The 16,916-nt window shown below is 39.0% G+C and overlaps 1 protein-coding gene across 2 annotated transcripts in view; it reads left to right on the top strand.

Moving 5' to 3' along the window:
* RBPJ (recombination signal binding protein for immunoglobulin kappa J region) overlaps positions 1 to 16,916 on the top strand; it is a 137,977-nt gene that overhangs the window by 36,717 nt on the left and 84,344 nt on the right. The window contains exon 1 of one of the 2 annotated variants that reach the window (XM_065735696.1): positions 14,935 to 14,952. The exons of the other annotated variant lie outside the window; for it this stretch is intronic. Within the exon in view, the coding sequence (XP_065591768.1) occupies positions 14,942 to 14,952 (11 nt within the window). The 5' untranslated portion in view covers positions 14,935 to 14,941. Of the gene's footprint in view, positions 1 to 14,934; positions 14,953 to 16,916 lie in introns of those variants that run through there. 2 annotated transcript variants of the gene reach the window in all.

Here is a 16,916-nt window from a genome sequence, read left to right as displayed (position 1 = left end):
TTCGTAATAAAGTTATTTAATAAGACAATTTCTCCCGACTGTAATTACCAGCTGTGGTTAATGTGTGCTTTGTGATTGCACTTTTGTGCAGCATTCAGATTACCTTACTCACAATATCTTGTATTTCCATAACACTCCTGAATGTTTCAGAAATATGCTCGTGGAACATAGACATTGACTACTGCTATAAGATTATTTTCAACAGCTTTGGGTACAATATTGAGATAAATTCAACTGTTAGAATACAGTTGCTCTAACACCCTCTTAGACTTAGAATGTTTCTCTGATCATCTATGTAAGTGCTTGTAAAGCAAGGACATGGGCTACCCCCCCTCTGTGGCAACTAGCAGATCTATGAGGTACAAGCATGATGAATTCACCATGTGGTACTCCATCTTACAGCTCCTCCAAAACCTCTTGTTCAGGTTTTGGTTTCAGTTTTCCCCTTGCCTTTTTATTTACGTGCTCCCACCCAAGTCCTGTGAGGCTTTAGGAGCCCTGCCCATCTGTTACCTCTGCTGTGCTCCATCTGCTCTCTCACAGCCTCAAGGGGATGCTTGTTGTGGATCCTGGGCATGGGAGCCTATTTTCATTCTCTCATCTGTTATTTCTCTGGGCAGAGCACTGCTGCACGACATCCATCAGCCCCTTGGTTCATGTCAGAGATCCCTGGAAGGGTGTTCCATTTGGTGTCTCCTTCCATATCCAAAAAGGATTTTTCAATTCTAACTTATGACCATGAACACAATCACTTTCTTTCATTTGTTGTTCCTCTTCACTGTTTTCTTCCTAGTTTCTTTTTCTTTTGCTCACACACTTTGCCTACAGATTTTGGGCAGAGGGTGTTTAGCTTCCTTAGAGATTGGCGTAACTTCTGGAGGAAAACCCACTATCAACAGTGACCAAATCCAGGCACTCTGGGAAGAGTAAGAATGGGGCAGACCAGCAGCAGTTTCCAGATTGCTTCTTGTCTACCCGCTGATGTGTAGTCTTTCTAATGTACAGGAAGGTCTTTGTTCCCTTTGAATCTGATGAATTTGTTTAACTTCCAGGTAGAAGTTATTTGGAGGTGTTCAGTAGGATGTGGATTTGGGTATGGGCATTACTGCAAGTCTGATTCTGGGCAAAAGGATAAGCAAATCTTCTGGAAGAAACTTTTATAATGAGAAGAAACACTTTTGGAAGTTCTGGGTGTCAATAAAATCTCAGCTGATATTCCGTACAGTGAGATGATGGTCCACATTAACTGGGTGTAAGGTCGCTTGCACAAGTGTCCTGTATTAGCTTGCATGCCTGAAGTGAATATTCATACAGATTTTTAGACTCCTTTAGCCTCTCCAAATAATTTAACATCAAGGAAAAAAAGCTGAGAAACTCAGCAGTGAGGCATCCACGAGTGATGTTAAGTGGACAATTTCTTCCTTTTTAATTCTTTTGTTATCTTCTGGTGCTGGATGCCTAGATATTTGGACATTAGTGACCAGTGGAGAAAAGGAAAAAGTGAATGGAAGCTTGAAGGCTTCAAAAGGCTTTCAATCAGCAAACAGGCCTTGTAAGTGAAGTAGCGATGAAGTACATGAAATTCAAATGAATGAATCAAGGCTAACAGCATAATTACTAGTTTGACTGGTGTACTAAGCAAGGATGAGGAAAGAATGTAGGTCTCAGAGCAACTATTTTGTGCAATGCTGCTCAGAGGTGGTGCTGATGAAGTCTCTGATCCTTCCATTTTCTAAAAGAGTGCTGACTAATAGAATGTTTGCTACACTGGCATGGGGGAAATGAAACTAGAACTTGCAAACTATCAGATTTGCATCAGAAGCTTTGGTAACATAATAAAAGTGGACAGTATCACCCAGATCTAACCCATATTCTTAAGGCAGTTTTAGAAAAACATGCAGATAAAATGATTCAATGCCAAGTAGTCTGTGAGGGTGGGTGCTCCTATCAGTTGTTGATAATCAGCAACAGAAATACATTTTTGTCAGCTATCCATAAATCCCATCTTTTCTTTCTCCTTTGTTGGGTGTGTGTTCATATGATTTGACTAACCTTGGTAAATAAAGGTAGGTAAAATCATAGTATTTAATTTCATGACAAGAGGAGGGTAATCTATGGTTTAGAGTTAGTCAGTTTGAAATAAAGTTCTACCACAGCCAAAACACTTTTCAGATGAGGTAAGTTGCCAAGCAAAGTTTGATTAAGCTCTCTGTGTGAGGTCTGTTGTCTCTGATCACTGTAACTCTGCTAGTTTTGTACAGCAGTATTCATCTTCACTATTGTCATGCTGATGATCCAGAATTTCTGTTTTTAGCAGTCCCATGGTATATGTTGTCTGTAAAGATAATCCTTGCCTTCAACATTTCAGTTAAGTACCAAATTTTTTCTGTTGCTTGGGTACTTCATTTATTTCTCAGACATCTCAAAGAGAAGTTCCATCTTTCATGTGAGTTACCTAGGTGAGTGAGAACCTGACTCCTGAATAAAATGCTTCATCTGGATTATGTTATTCACCTTATTTAGGTACATGAAGGTGTGGGAAGAGGAATAAATTTATGCTAACTTTACAGGGTAGATGTTCACTGCTTCTTCTCTGTGACTATATTAATGGCAGAGTACAGGCAAACTGGGCAAAGTCTATCTGAAAAATTCTTCTGTAGGTAGTCACTTAAGGAACAAGATAGATATAAAATGACCCTGTAGACTTCATATTAATACTATTAAGTATTAATGCTACTGAAGTGGTGGGACCAATATGAAATCCTCTGGAAAGTTCGATGAACATAGAGTTTTAGAATCATAGAACCTCCAGTCCAACCATCTACCTATCACCAATATTTCCCACTAAACCATGTCTCTCAGTACAACATCTAAACTTTTTTTGAATACCCCCAGGGACGGTGACTCCATCATATTCCTGGGCAACCCATTCCAGTGCCTGGCCACACTATTGGAGAAGAAGTATTTTCTTATGTCCAACCTGAATCTCTCCTGCCACAACTTAAGGCCATTCCCTCTAGTCCTATTGTTGTTACATGAGAGAAGAGGCCAACTCCCACCTCACCGCAACCTCAGTTATCTGAAGAGAGTAATAAGGCCTTCCCTGAGCCTCTTTTTCTCCGAACTGAACAATCTCAGCTCCCCCAGCCATTCCTCATAAAGCTCCAGACCTCTCACCAGCTTCATTGCCCTTCCCTGGTCACTCTTCAGAGCCTCAATGTCTTTCTTGTAGTGAGGAGCCCCAGGCCAACATCCTTTAATGTTAATCACCTGTGTTGTGGGAAAGGAAATTACTATACAATTTATAAAAACCTTGGGAAATATGGGTCCATATACTGTACAAGTATACCCTGTAAGACAAAGTCCCAGCATGCTGGCAAATCCACTGAAGATGGAAATCAGGTCTAAGCACCACTCTAGTGAATAGTGAAGGTCTTAAAATCTGTCTTCTCTGAATGGCTGAGTCAGGCAGATTTTACATTTCATCACAGTGATAGGACAGAATCTAATCTGAATCTGACCCATAACACTTAAAAGATTACTCTAGAGGTACAGCAAAGCAAACTTGATTAACAGGACTTAGCAGTGAATGAACATATGACATGATAAGTGGAGCTAAATAGCACTTTCATTTTCTAACCTGAAAATCAAAAAGGAAAAAAAGAGGGTGATAGTGGTGGAAAGCAATTCAGTGTTCATAGAATTCAGCCATGTGAACAAAAGATGCAGCTGATATTTGAGTTGGTGTTAAAAAAATTGATGACTTAATATGGGGGTGCATTATTATATATCTCATTTCCAGATTACCTAGCTTATTCAAACAAATCTTTCCAAAATGTATCAATTAGATTAGCTCAGTGCATCAATCAGCAACATACAAGATGTGCTGACTTCAGTTTTTGTGGTGTCTTCCTTGCAGCATTGTTGCTCTTATAAAAATTGTTTCTGTGGTCCTTTCAGATTTCCAAAGCTGGCTTCATCCAAGTTTTTTTTCTAGCAGTGGACATTTTGGGTAGTTAGGAACAACTATTTCCAAAACCACATTTAATTTATTTATTACCTCATCCCAGAACTTATTTTACCCTTGAGCACAACTAAAACATATGTAACTAATTATCTTGAGAATGTCCACAGCTTCCACAGCTCCAGTAAGTATTATTCTTTTTTCCTTTCCCCCTTTTTTAAAAATATCGTGCTATTTTTCATCCTTTCTGATGTCAGCTAAGTTCTATGGAGAAATTTTCACTGAATACATTCCCATTTGCATTCATTTGCAAATTCATTTATGTTTCAGAATATTGTTTCAGAATATCTTCTGCTGTTCAAGTAATAACCTAGATCTTGGTCCATAAACCCTTAAGTCTCTGTCAGACACTTAGGAATATCAAAACCAGAAATTCAGATAATGAAGACACTAAAACCCAGATTTAGGCCATTTAAATTCCATCTGAACCTCCATTCTTGATAATTCCTCTTGGCTATACATGCTGAAGGTGCAGGGCCAGCTAGGAAGAAATATTAGGCAAGAAGAACAAGGTAAAATTTAGCCAATATAAATGAGATTTTGGTCTCTGATTTCAATTAAAAAGCAAACCACAAAAGCTCCGAATTCTCCAGGAAAGAAAGTTTTCTTATAAACCTGAAGATTGAAATGGAGCTATTTTCACTGTCCTCCTTCCAAATGCAAGAAAGAATAAACACAAAATACTTAGTGAACTGCAGTGGAATCATAGGAGCAGTAAAATCAACTCACTCTGTTTAGAATTCTTTTTGGTGGAATTTCTGTGATTTCCAAGTAATGAAGTGAATTCTGATCCTCAGACTGTGATAAAAAGTGTTTAAAAGCAAATAAGAAAAAAACCCAATATAATTAATTTTGAGGACAGTTTCAAGTCAGATGTGTGCTAAATCTGTCATAGGCAGATTTTCTGTTCTTCGTTGCCACAGAATAGACTCTTCTAACCTGCTCGTGGGAATCAGGAGGGTTGCATATTAGAAGTATGCTGGCCCCACTTCAATGCAGTGTAAAGAACCAAACCTGTTCAGTCTAAGAATGAGAAGCAGCTTAATTCTCATGGAAAGGAGTTCCAAGTATGCTAATTTATCTTATCAAGAATGTTGGAAAATTAGCCTGAAGCAGCCCTCACGAGTCTAAAAATCAGATGTGTGTACCCTAGAGAAGTTACTAAGTATTTACAGGCCTTGTTTACATTACAGAAGACTCAGGAGCTCAGCGCATTTCACATTCAGGCTCTTGACTAGAGGTAAAATTCTAGCATCAGTGAAATCAATGGCAAAGCTCTCCTGAGCTTCAGTAAGGCATGATCAGCCTGATTAGGCTAATAAAGGACAAGGACTTTTTCAATACAGAGCAGCTTCATTGCAGTATTCAGCACATCTGATGATGGAATATGATTCTGCAGCTGATCCTGGTTGCATTGCTGTGTGAGAGTGAGTTCTCATTGGAAGTGTTTTTAATCTTATAAACCAAGAAATTTAATTTTGTCCACTCTACATTTGTAAAACCCCTTCATTTTTTTTTTCCATGAATATGAAAAGGAATATTTTGCATTCTTGCTTTTTTTTTTTTTTCAGTCAAATGACAATAGTATGTTTTGTTCCATAAATGACTTGTAAATCAGTGTGTCCCCAGAAATATTAATCCTCCAGACAAGAAATGTAGGTTTAGTGGAAGATCTAGAATAAGGATCTGCACCAGATTTTTATCTAACTTTCATACTTCCGTTTACTCTGTTTGTTGGACTTTTGGGGTACTTTGGGACTTCTGTTAGTCTTTGGGAGTGTGAACTACACTTGAGAAAATTTATACAGAAACTTATCCCACATGCTTTTGCTGTATGCGTCATTTGTTTTACTTGTTGTCCACTGAAGCTAATGAGCCTATCCACAAGAGTAAACAAAAGATGATAAAAATTTCCCTGTTCAGACCCTAATTCACATCTCAAGATGTGTGACCAAATGTCGGACATTCCATTCAGAAGTCCAGATGAACTCATCTATGATAACTCACTGTGTTTCCATCTGTTTTAGATTTGAAGAAAACTATTTGGTTGGAAGAAGAAAAATACATTTTGTATCATTTTAATGCTGAACAGATTTAGTGACATACTTGCTTATTTAATCTAGTATAGGAGAGTCTAATGAACTGAGTAAGATACATATCTTGGCTTCTAATCTGTTCTAAGAGACATCAGAGAAGCTCCATTTGAATGGAATAGCATCTTTGTTAATGGGTGCAAAATGTATTCTGGTGAAAAATATGTACAAAGATGAATACAAATATTTCAAACTATTGGAAATTATTTAACAGTTTGTCTGCATCTTGTGTGTGTCTTTTTTTCAGAGGAACAGTACTGTTTAATGAATAACATAGTCTGTTTTTCTCCATTGAGAGTGACTCCCACTCACAATAGCTGGAGAAATAATAGCTAAGTGAATCTTTCAAATTCTGCTGGGGGAATGAAGTGCAGTGTTGTGCTGTGCATCAGACGCTGCCGTAGTGTGTGCCAGACAGGTTACCTTTGATAAAACACAGCCTGGGGTGTCCAATGCCAAGCACCTCTTAGAGAGCTCATGGCCATCTGCTATGTTTCAGAAAAATAGGTTTTCTCAGGATGGTCCCAATATGCTTCCTTTCTGTTGTACTGAATACACAGAGGGGTAATTGACATAAGAAATAGGCCTCCCCATAGACCAGCTTTGCTGGGGAAATTAGCAGCTTCCAGTGACCTTTACTGGAGACACTACCAGGTTTCTCACTCCTTTCCCAGCTCTGCTGCATCCTTTACTCCTGTCACATTGCTTGGGAGGCTTCACAGTGAATATTGCCAAGAAACAAACTGAACTAAAGCTATCCTGTTGTTTGTCTGTGTGGGAAAGGACTGTTCAGACAAGGTACAAAGGTGGAAAAGAGAAGTATTAACTATGTCAAGGGTTTGAGTAATATTCTTAGTGGCTGTTCCATTTTACACTGGTTTAAAGCATGTCCCAGTAGAGCTTAGTGTACATTTTCAGTTGTCAGAGGCAGGTCCACAACTTAGTCAGATCAGCTACAGTAAGACTTCATTTTATTGTCTCTGGCTCAAACTTCATCTATACTTCAGTTGTAATACATATTTTTTTCCGTGCTAGGTAATGCCTATAAGATGTTGCAAGTAATACTGCAGAAAAATGTAAAGGTTCAGAAAAAACTGAATCTGATTTTAATTTATGTGTTTGTTTTGTAGTATAGTTCAGGTTTCTTAAATGTTGTGTTGTCAGTTTATTCCCCTACAGTTGTTCTGTTTTCAAAGTTGTAAGATAAAAGACGTGATTCTTAAGCACTGAGACTGCAGTTCTGCCCTCGGTGCAACTGAAGTGAGGGAAAAATGAGATGGCTGCTTCTTTCAAAAAAAATTATACAATATCAAATTGTATAGAAGTTTTTTTGGGAACTTTTTTTATAAAACATCAGGAGCATTCTGGCAGATCTTTTTGTTAGAAAGCATCATTTTGTTGTTGCAATTAGACTTTTCAATGTCAGTTCACCAAAGATTGACAGAATAGCTTCTCCAGATGAAGAATGAATGGAGAAATCAAGATATGAGAACAGCCTTGGCTTTCTGACAGGTGTGGGGAACCAACTTTCCAAGTCCAGTGTGATTACTGGAAGCTGTGCACTCACACTCACCATTTCCTGGGGAAGAACAGAAAGAAAAACGTAGTTGAAAGTCTTATCAGCCACTCTGAGACTTGGCAAACTTACTCAAGTGTTGGGCTATCAAAGCCAGCGCTCTCAGTTATCTTTCTGGTTACAGGCTTGCAGTAGTGTTGCAAAAGAAAGGGTAGAACAGACTTACTAAACAGATGGCAGAAATAGAGAAAGATTAACTAAAGTGCAGATGGGAAATAAGACAGATACAAGGCAGAGGCTGAGAACAGGAATGTGAGCCTTACATGCTGGATTTCATTCAGAAGTTAGCAGGAGGTAGTAGAAATGGGGTAATCTTCTATATCCTTCCCACTGACTCTGTCTGCCCATGTAATTTCTTGGGGTTAGGAGACAAAGCACTACAGTGTCATAAAGGATCCTCAAGTACCAGCAGAAGGTGGGCATTTTTGGCCATGAAGGTAAATCTCCTTCCTTCCAGCCTTATTGATATAAAAAGTTGTTGACAAAGAGGCAATAAGCTTTCTTATTTGCTGCTGTTCGCCAAGTAGATGAGATTTCCTGCTCACTGGTTTGGGGCTATCCTTCTCATTTCTCAGATGTAATCTCACACAGCACTTCATTCATAAAGCCTGTTTTCTCTGTACCATTTCAACCTTGTTAACTGCAACCGTTCCTGGTTATATACAGACCTATAAAGGGACAGTATATAGGGCAGAATAGGCATTTGTTATTTTGATAGTGATGTGTCCAAGCAATATATCTTCATAGAATTATAGAATAACAAAATGTCTTGGGTTGGAAGGAACCTTAAAGATCATCTAGTTCCAACTCCACTGCTGTGGGCAGGGTTGCCACCCACTAGATCAGATGTTTGGGACCAGTGATTTAACAACTAATAGTTTCATTTAAAAATAAAAAAAATAACCCTCTTATAAGGATTTACTAATCATCTTCTAAAAAATCTGGTGTTGTCTTCTATCAGAGAGGACTCCTGAATGTTGGTATGCTAGCAGTCTCAGGGCTTCTGGTACAGGTAACTACCAGTTTCTAAAAGTTTCTCTCACAAATACGCCTTTAAAAATAAACTGAGATAATTTGCTGGAAATATCCATGGAAGTGTTACACTCTATGCCATCTCCTTAAAGATTTATGACAATCAGAAGTGACTGAATAATGTATTCTCCCTGCAGTCTCAGGAGGATCAGTTGTATGATGTTATCCAGTATTCATGTGATCGTGGGGTGGCACTGAGGTCAGCCTGGGCACTGGGCACCTCCTGAGACCTTTGCTAAAAGCCACATAGCTGGGTCCTCAGCTCTCATTTGCTGTCTGGGTAAAAGATAGCATGGGCACACTGAGGTCATGTAGCAATCACTTCTTCCTTCTGCCATGTGCAAATGGAATAAGAAATGAGAACACTGCAGGGAACACTAAGCAAAAATTGTTCTACAATTGGAAAAATGTACTCATCAGATTTCCTCTTTTTGTTTCTTTAAACTGCAGTGGTAGGAGAAGGGGGAATATAGGAGGGAAGAAGGCTTAAGTTCAAATTTTAATTAGCCATTTACATTGTAGTTGAAGCATAGACTAGGAAGTCGTCTGATCAGAAGTGATACTTTTCAAAGTTGTCTCAAATTCTTATAAGTTTAATGCTGGGTTTTATTGCACTGCCTCCCTAATGCAATGAACTCTGAAATGGAACAGTCACCCTCTAGTACGTGTGACTTCTTCGAGGCACAAAGGATCACCCTGTTGCAAATAATATTTCAGTCTGAAAGGCAGAAAAGTAGCATTTTGCAAGCCATTTTTTTCTTTTCCAGTTCATCTCATGTTCCCTGTAGTTGATGGAAAAACTACCATAAGCAGTGGTCCAAAGAGAGACAAAATGAGGAGATGGATGGAAAAGCTGGTAGTCTTTCATATTCAGTTTAAGACACTTGAACTTTGAGCATTCATGGTCCTGTGACTCTGAGTCATGTCTGTGTTCTCTGAAATATGTTGGCTTCCCTTCTAGCTCAATTTCTCTGCAATGTCCTCTGATTCAGTTGCTCAAATCACATTTCAAATCTGCTGTCTTGCTCTACAGAGTGCTGCCATGTGTACCAATAACAAAACAGCACTAGTATGGCTGCCGTGCCACAAGATGTGTCCCACGGCTGAAGTATGAGCCCTGTGGAGGGAAGGTTGGCCTAGGCAGGTGGGGTGGGGCAAGGAGCTGCTGCACATTGCAGACAGAGCAATGGATCATGCCAGAGCCATGGACCAATGAGTACTGAGCCTCATCTACACACGTGGTCTATGTCTGCCAGGTTCTGAAAGAGGGACTAGTAATGATCATTTACACTGGTCAGCCCTTTTATGCAGCTGACAGGATTGTAATCTGGTAGCACTGAGAAGAAGAATAAGACATCATTGTACATGCCTTCAACTTGTATTTGCAGGATATATAATGCAGTACTCTAAAACAGAATCTAAAAATAAGAGCCAACTTTTAAATACAGAAAGTTTTGCACCCAGGAGTGGATGACTTAAAATAGGAGCTCCTCCTAACAGAGGAAGAGTGGTCTATGATTTTGTTACCTTATGCAATTAGAATGAGGCATTAAATGATTCAAGAAAAATAGCAAGCCAATTCTCCAAAGCTGACAGCAGTTCCTAAGCATAGTTAGGAACAGAAAATTAACATGAGAATTGTTTATTAAAATTAGTATTGTTTAAGAATCTACTGCTGCTTTTCTCATGTACAACACAAAGGAGAAGTAAAAGGAAACAAGACTAAGTTACAAGCCAATGTGCAGAGATTATCAACAGGAATGAAAAAAGAATAAATGGATTACTTAGAGATAGATCATTCTGTTCCATACCTGTTGCAGAGCAGGAATGCATATTGCTCCAGATAGATGGGAAGTGCTGTGCTATCATCTGCCTGACACAGAACTGTGTAGCTGCCTTCAGTATGACTTGCTACTTGCTAGAGCTGGAGCATTAATCAACACATGGTGGATACATGGGAGGAAATCTTCAAACATTAAATTCCAAATCAACAGGCTTGTTCATTTGGTATATTTACAGGTTATTTACAACCAAAGGTATATTTATCACCCTGTCACAGCGATGTATTTATGTACCTATGTATCTAATTGGCTAGATCACTCAGCACCATACTACAGTCAGATTGTTTTGTACTCGGATCATTTTATGACCAGCTTCACATTTTAACCCTATACTCACACAAGCCAAGGAAATGACAAACTATTGCACAGCAAGGGGAGGGATCTCTTTAATTAGGTTACTGGTGATAAAAGACCCTCTTCAGTTTAACCTAACTATGTTGTACAGACAGGTTGAAAGTATGAGGCAATTTATTCATGTACAGATGATGTAGGTATTAGTAGGTGAGAAGTGACAGGTCCCCATGCTGTGTGACAGAGAAAGAAATAAGACACTAAGAGCTGATAACAAAAGAGAAATCAGAAAGAAGTGGGGTTTAAAGAACAGTCTCAATGCCCCTTATATGCAACTTTTTAGTAAAAAATTAGAGAATACTGGAAAATTGGGAAATTTCCAAAGTGAGATGAGATTGTGTTGTCTATTTTCAAAGCTAAAAAGAGGTTATCCAGAGGAGTCCAGTTCATAGGAAATATTTTTGAGATGAATTCTTTACAAAGATTATTAATTTTTCAATCAACAAAAAATGTAAGTAAAAAATTGTTTTTACTTCCAATTGATATTATTTTTTAGATTCCTTGAAAACAATCATTTTCAACAGTAGAATTTCTTTCAGGATGGCATGTGTGCTAGATGCTGTCACAACATGCATCCCATCTGATATTTGTACTGAGGGTATACTAACTTTGCATTCAGAGAAAAAAATAAAACCTGAATTGTTTAGATATCTCTTCACCAATTTAAATATCTTGAGGACATCCATAAAATACAGGATGAAGTCCAGTTGTTTCCCACAGTTAATTTGTGTTTTCCAAAGATTCATTTCTCATTAGTTGGCCAATGCTCAATTAAAGTTGATTTTATATAGACTTTTTGATAAGGACTTAGGAATATTAGTGAAGGGAAAACTGCCAAAGTCTGTCCAGCCTAGGGAATCTCCTCTGGTGGGACTCAGGCATAAACTTGTCTCGTATGGAAATACTGAGGCCAGCAGACAGAGAGGGAGACCTGGGAGATAGTCTTCCAAGGAAAACTTAAACGAAGTCAGCACATGAGGCTGTGGGTTTGTTAACCAGTATGGTATGCTATGGTATGGTATGGTATGGTATGACTGTAGACTGTGAGGTCATAATCAGTGCCACATCAGTAGTCATGAATGCAGATAGTGTCAGGAACTGACTGGTATTATTGATGAAGAACTATTTTTCAGTAGGAAAATGTACATCTCTTGGGGAAAAAAAAATCATTCTTTCAGTTTTCTTTCTAAGAGTGAAAATATTTCCTCCTTTATGCTCTTTTCTTTCACCAGGTAAGATGAAATGGAAAGAGAATACAAGAAAAGAAAGCAAAACAGAAAACCTGTAGCAGATAGGGCATTATTCTGACATGTTTTCTAAGAAAATACTTTTTCCCTGGCTCTAGTAAGTGCTTGAAACAGACTTGCTGTGCTCTGGTGCTTCCTACACCATTCAGATGGCAGCCAAACAGAAGTATGGGTTCTTTTTTCTTGTGACCTTTTCACAGAATTGTTCAGTCTTCATCTTTTTATTTCCATTAGAACTTAACAGAAAGCAAACCCTAATATTTGCAAGCATTTCCTTAGTAACTAGCACTTAAAATAGTAAAATCTCAGCATTGACCTCATTTCTTGCACTCTGCCCTCCTTCATTTGATATGGAGGATTCTAAGAAAAGGAAATGGGATGGGCAGGCATGGTCCAAGCAAGGGATTAGCTCTGTGAAGACCTGAATCCAGGAAAGAGGCTGAATAAAGGGAAGGTCCAGCAGAGAAGCTGTCTGTCAGCTGCTGCTGTATCTATGCTGTTGAGAATACCACGTTTTCTCTTACTGCAACAAAACTCTATTAACATCACTATTTAACTTCCACTTTTCGTGTTTTCTTTGGAGAGAAAAACTGCCAAAAGGAAATTCTTTTGCCTACGGCCAAGTAATCTTATTCAAAACTCTTGTGTTGGAAAGGGGTTGCTAAAATCCCATTGGAATCTCCCTTCTGCGGTGTTTATGTACAAACACAGCATGGCACTATGTTAAACCACCATGGCTAAATGATCTCTGCAATCCATGACTTAAGAAAAATATAAACTGATCATATGGATTGAATCACAATAGAAAATATCAATACAGAATATATCTTCTTTATTTAGGAAATCTTTCTGTTCCAGGTACTCAAAAAGTGAGGCTAATTTGTGTGAGCATATTACATCTGGGCAGACTTAAAAATACATCAACATAGAATATTCAAAAGTTTCAGTTTCCTAGGGGAAATTCAAAAATTTTTTAGGGCTAAACACTGAAGCCAATAGGATTTTGTTCTGTATAATCAGAATAAAACAAAACAGCCCCCTCTTTCCCCTTGACTATTGATGACAGGCACCAGAGCTCTGCAAAGGAAAACAGAAAATGAGCAGTAATGAATTTAGAAGTGATCTTGCCAAGTTACAATACTACCTTCATTTAAGTCTCTTCTAAGAATTTTTCCAAGGTATTCACAGGAAATAATTAGCTTATGAAATCAGCAGTATGGTTTCAGTGGAACCATTGACATACCCAAGAGTCGAAGTCAAAGCTTTTTCATGTGAGCAAGACTCTCCATCACCACCAGCAGAACAAAGCATGGTTCAACAGTCTGTGGGTCAATTTGGCAAACAAATGTGGGTACAATCACTTTCTCTGCCCTGACTTCTACAAATCTTTGGTACTTTAAGATCCATTTCCTTCCACTGGATACCTTTACACACAACGACCACATCAACTCTTGACCTTTTCATACTGTGATAATTTCTAAGGCCAAATATCTGACACTAAAAGGAAGTCCTCAAGTGAGTAGTCTTTGGAAATAGGATCATCTCATTGGCAAGGCGGAGGTTGCTTCCTGAAGGGCTGACTAACTGCACAGTCATGGCTGTTGTTTTCCCAGTGCCTGCTGTTCTGTTAACACCACTGGGTCCCTGTTCTTTTGATGTAAAATAAGAGCAGCAAGAGCCTCCTCCTGGCTGGCACACATATAAAGGGGAAAATGTTACAAGACAGAAAGGCATGTGGGTGTTTCCTGTAAAGGATGCTAGACCTGTCTAGCATCCAGAAGTGTCTTTCTTACAACTCTGAATTTTGTCAAGTGGCCATGTGATTTCTTAATTCTATCCATTGTGCTGTATTCATGCTCTCTTGCTTCTCTCTGTAGCATCCATGTTTGAAAAGAGCAGAGTCCCAGAGGAGTGGTGAGAAGGGGACAGACAACTGTCACAGATGCCAATGCTGGGGCTGTGTGAGCTGCAGGCCTCAAATACAGCAGTAAGATGGCTGGGTCAGGAACTTTCCAGACATTTCCTTTTTCTGTTGCTGCCATAGCAGGATGTGAGATGGGAGGCATCCTGGGTTAAGATCTGCCCTTGTCTCTTGACCACTGAATATGTCTCCATCAGTAGATCACACTGGCAGTGCCATTCAAAGCAGTCATGTGAGTCATATGCTGAGTAGCCTGCTCAGGTAGAGGTTTGGATAAACATAATGACTGCTTCTGTACATAAACAAAGATATATACTGTCCTGCAAGGTAAGGAGGAGAAAGCACTTCAAGGGTGTTAGAAGTCTAGGCAAATCTCTCTGCATTCCCTCTGCCCTTCTGTGGGTAGGATGCCTCATACGTGATATATGTTCCACATGACTCATTTTCCTTCTCTTACTAAGATCAGTTTTAGAACAAACTTTCAGTCATTAAAAGCAAGTCCCTGGCATTTTGTATTCAGTAAAAGTTAAAAGTCTTCTCTAAAATCTTTCCGAATTTCTCTACAGTGGGTTTGCGAGGTTGTGTCATAGATCTGACAGTCATAGTGAAAGAGGAATATAACCTGCTCCATATATGAATGAGGAAGTCTACTCTTTTACATAGAGTTAGTATATTGCACATGAAAGATCTGGAAAGCTTGCCTTTTCCACTTCAAGCTGAAAATACCACAGCTCAGCCAACTTCTCAGAAACCTCTCTGCTTGGGAATTACAGAGGGATGGGGTAAGGCAGTTCTGTGGCTCAGTGATTCAGGGCACTGCAAGAACGTCGCATGCTGATGCTGTAAGCCAAGCCAAATGAAAGTCTTGTAAGTGCTTATTGTACTATTTAAAGACACTCTTAAACCTTTCTGTACTGTTATTCTGCTTCTGTCTTACTTTATAGTAGCTCTTTTAACAATATATTTTCCAGAAAAAAGAACTTAATGCAAAAATTGAATAATTAATTAAATGATCTAGGTCTGGTGCCATAAAGCATAACTTTGTCAGTTTTTGTTGAATTGAGTTATATTTTGCCTGCCCTCCATTACTGCTTTTGAGAGTTCTTATACTGGAAGATGAGGAGACTGTTCTGAATCAGTATTTTCTCTCTGTGAACCATACAGCTATGGTTTTAGGCCTTTGAGGAAAGTCTAAATGTCTCTTCGGACAAGCGCTGTGGAGCACCTCAGGGTGGCTGCTCTTAATGTGTTTGATTCAGGCACATGGTCAGTGTGTACGTTGGCCTCCACTTGCCTGTGAGTCCCTCCCCAGAGCTGATGAGGAGATTGTAGGCATCTGCACCTCGATGGCATGTGTGTGTGCAGGCTGACAGAGCTTTTGCATGGCTGAGAATTGATGTTTTATGTGCATGGGACTTTGATAAGGATCTTGAGGATCACTAATAATCTCATTGATTGCTCTCTGCCTCTGAGCAGGAGGGTGGAGCTAAGTGGTGGGAATCAGTACGGATAACATTAACCTGAGAAGACAAGCAAGTGAGTTGGCTAAAAGTTTCTGCTCTTGCCTGTTGCTTCAAAGAGCTTCTAGAATACTGCAGCTCTTGCTCTTACCATTCAAGAGTTATCTTAAAAAAATAATAATAATAAATATTGGAGAGAACTCAAAGATGACCCACAGCAATGGGTAAATGATGGGAGAATGTACAGAGGAAGATTCAAGTAGCTTAAGCTGGATGACAAAGTTGAGAGAAAGCCTGCAAATCTTGCTCTTTGAAGAAGAAAAAGATGTGATGAAGAAGGGCATTCCAATACAATGACAAAATGTATCACAGAGTAAATGAGATCTGAGGCCTCTCCTAAAATCCCAACAGAAAAGAAAGTCCTTCCATAGAAAGCCCAACAGCTTCACTTTGTTCTGAGATGAAAGCAGAGGGAACTGTTCCCACTGTTGGTCAGATGAGGGCCCTGCCTTGTCAAGATGAGGTGTGGCCGTATCCCTGGCCCAGGCTTAGCAGCAAGGACATGCTGGTGTATTAAATGTGGAGATACACTGGGGAAGTACACACTGTGCATTAGACAGGAAGCCCGATGAGGAAATGGCTGTACCGTTGACAAGACACCTGTGAATTGGTGAGAGCTTCTCCAGAAGTGTGGATTGACTTCAGTACCCTTGGTAAAGAAATCCTTTTATCATATATTTAGATTGAGCAAATGGGCAAAAGAAATAAAGACTAAAAAGAGTAATAAATCTCTCTTTGGCCATCGGAAAAAGTACTTTTTAATTTTACTTTTGAGTCAAATCATCAAATTTGACAATCTAGAGTCATAGGCAGAGACACCGACATTCCAGGATACAGTTTGCACCCATGAATGTCAGACAAATTCTGAAGATATAAGGAAATTATCTCTGCTCTCATCATAATTCAGAATCAGCATTTCAGGTAAAGGAGGATTAGAGCATTTCAGAACTCTAACTGAACATAGCAAAAAATGCCAAATATTTTCTATTGCATACCACTTCAAATGATGACAGATCCTGCCATCAAAAGTAGTACTGATCAAAACTCAGACAGAACACTGCCAGTGGCTGCAGGAAGGTTGGGGCTTATAAAATTGTCTGAAAATGTTCCTGTGAAGTACAGAAAAACGGACACTTATTTTAGAACATTTTTTCTCCTTTTCTGGAAATTATTAGTTTTGGTGATGAAGAACATACATTTAACTGAGTGTAGACTGGAAAGGTTTTCTGGAATAATGAAAGAACTGGAGAATGGGAGATGGCATTCCAAAATCTTTAAAGATATAGTGAGTACTAATAAGTCTATGAGCAG

Source organism: Cyrtonyx montezumae, unplaced genomic scaffold (genome assembly GCF_038088225.1).
Source record: "Cyrtonyx montezumae isolate F1298 unplaced genomic scaffold, pur_monq_1.0 scaffold_2, whole genome shotgun sequence".
NCBI classification, from domain to species: Eukaryota; Metazoa; Chordata; class Aves; order Galliformes; family Odontophoridae; genus Cyrtonyx; species Cyrtonyx montezumae.
Note: the sequence above shows the minus strand (reverse complement) of the source record. Positions and strands in the feature narration are given on the sequence as shown.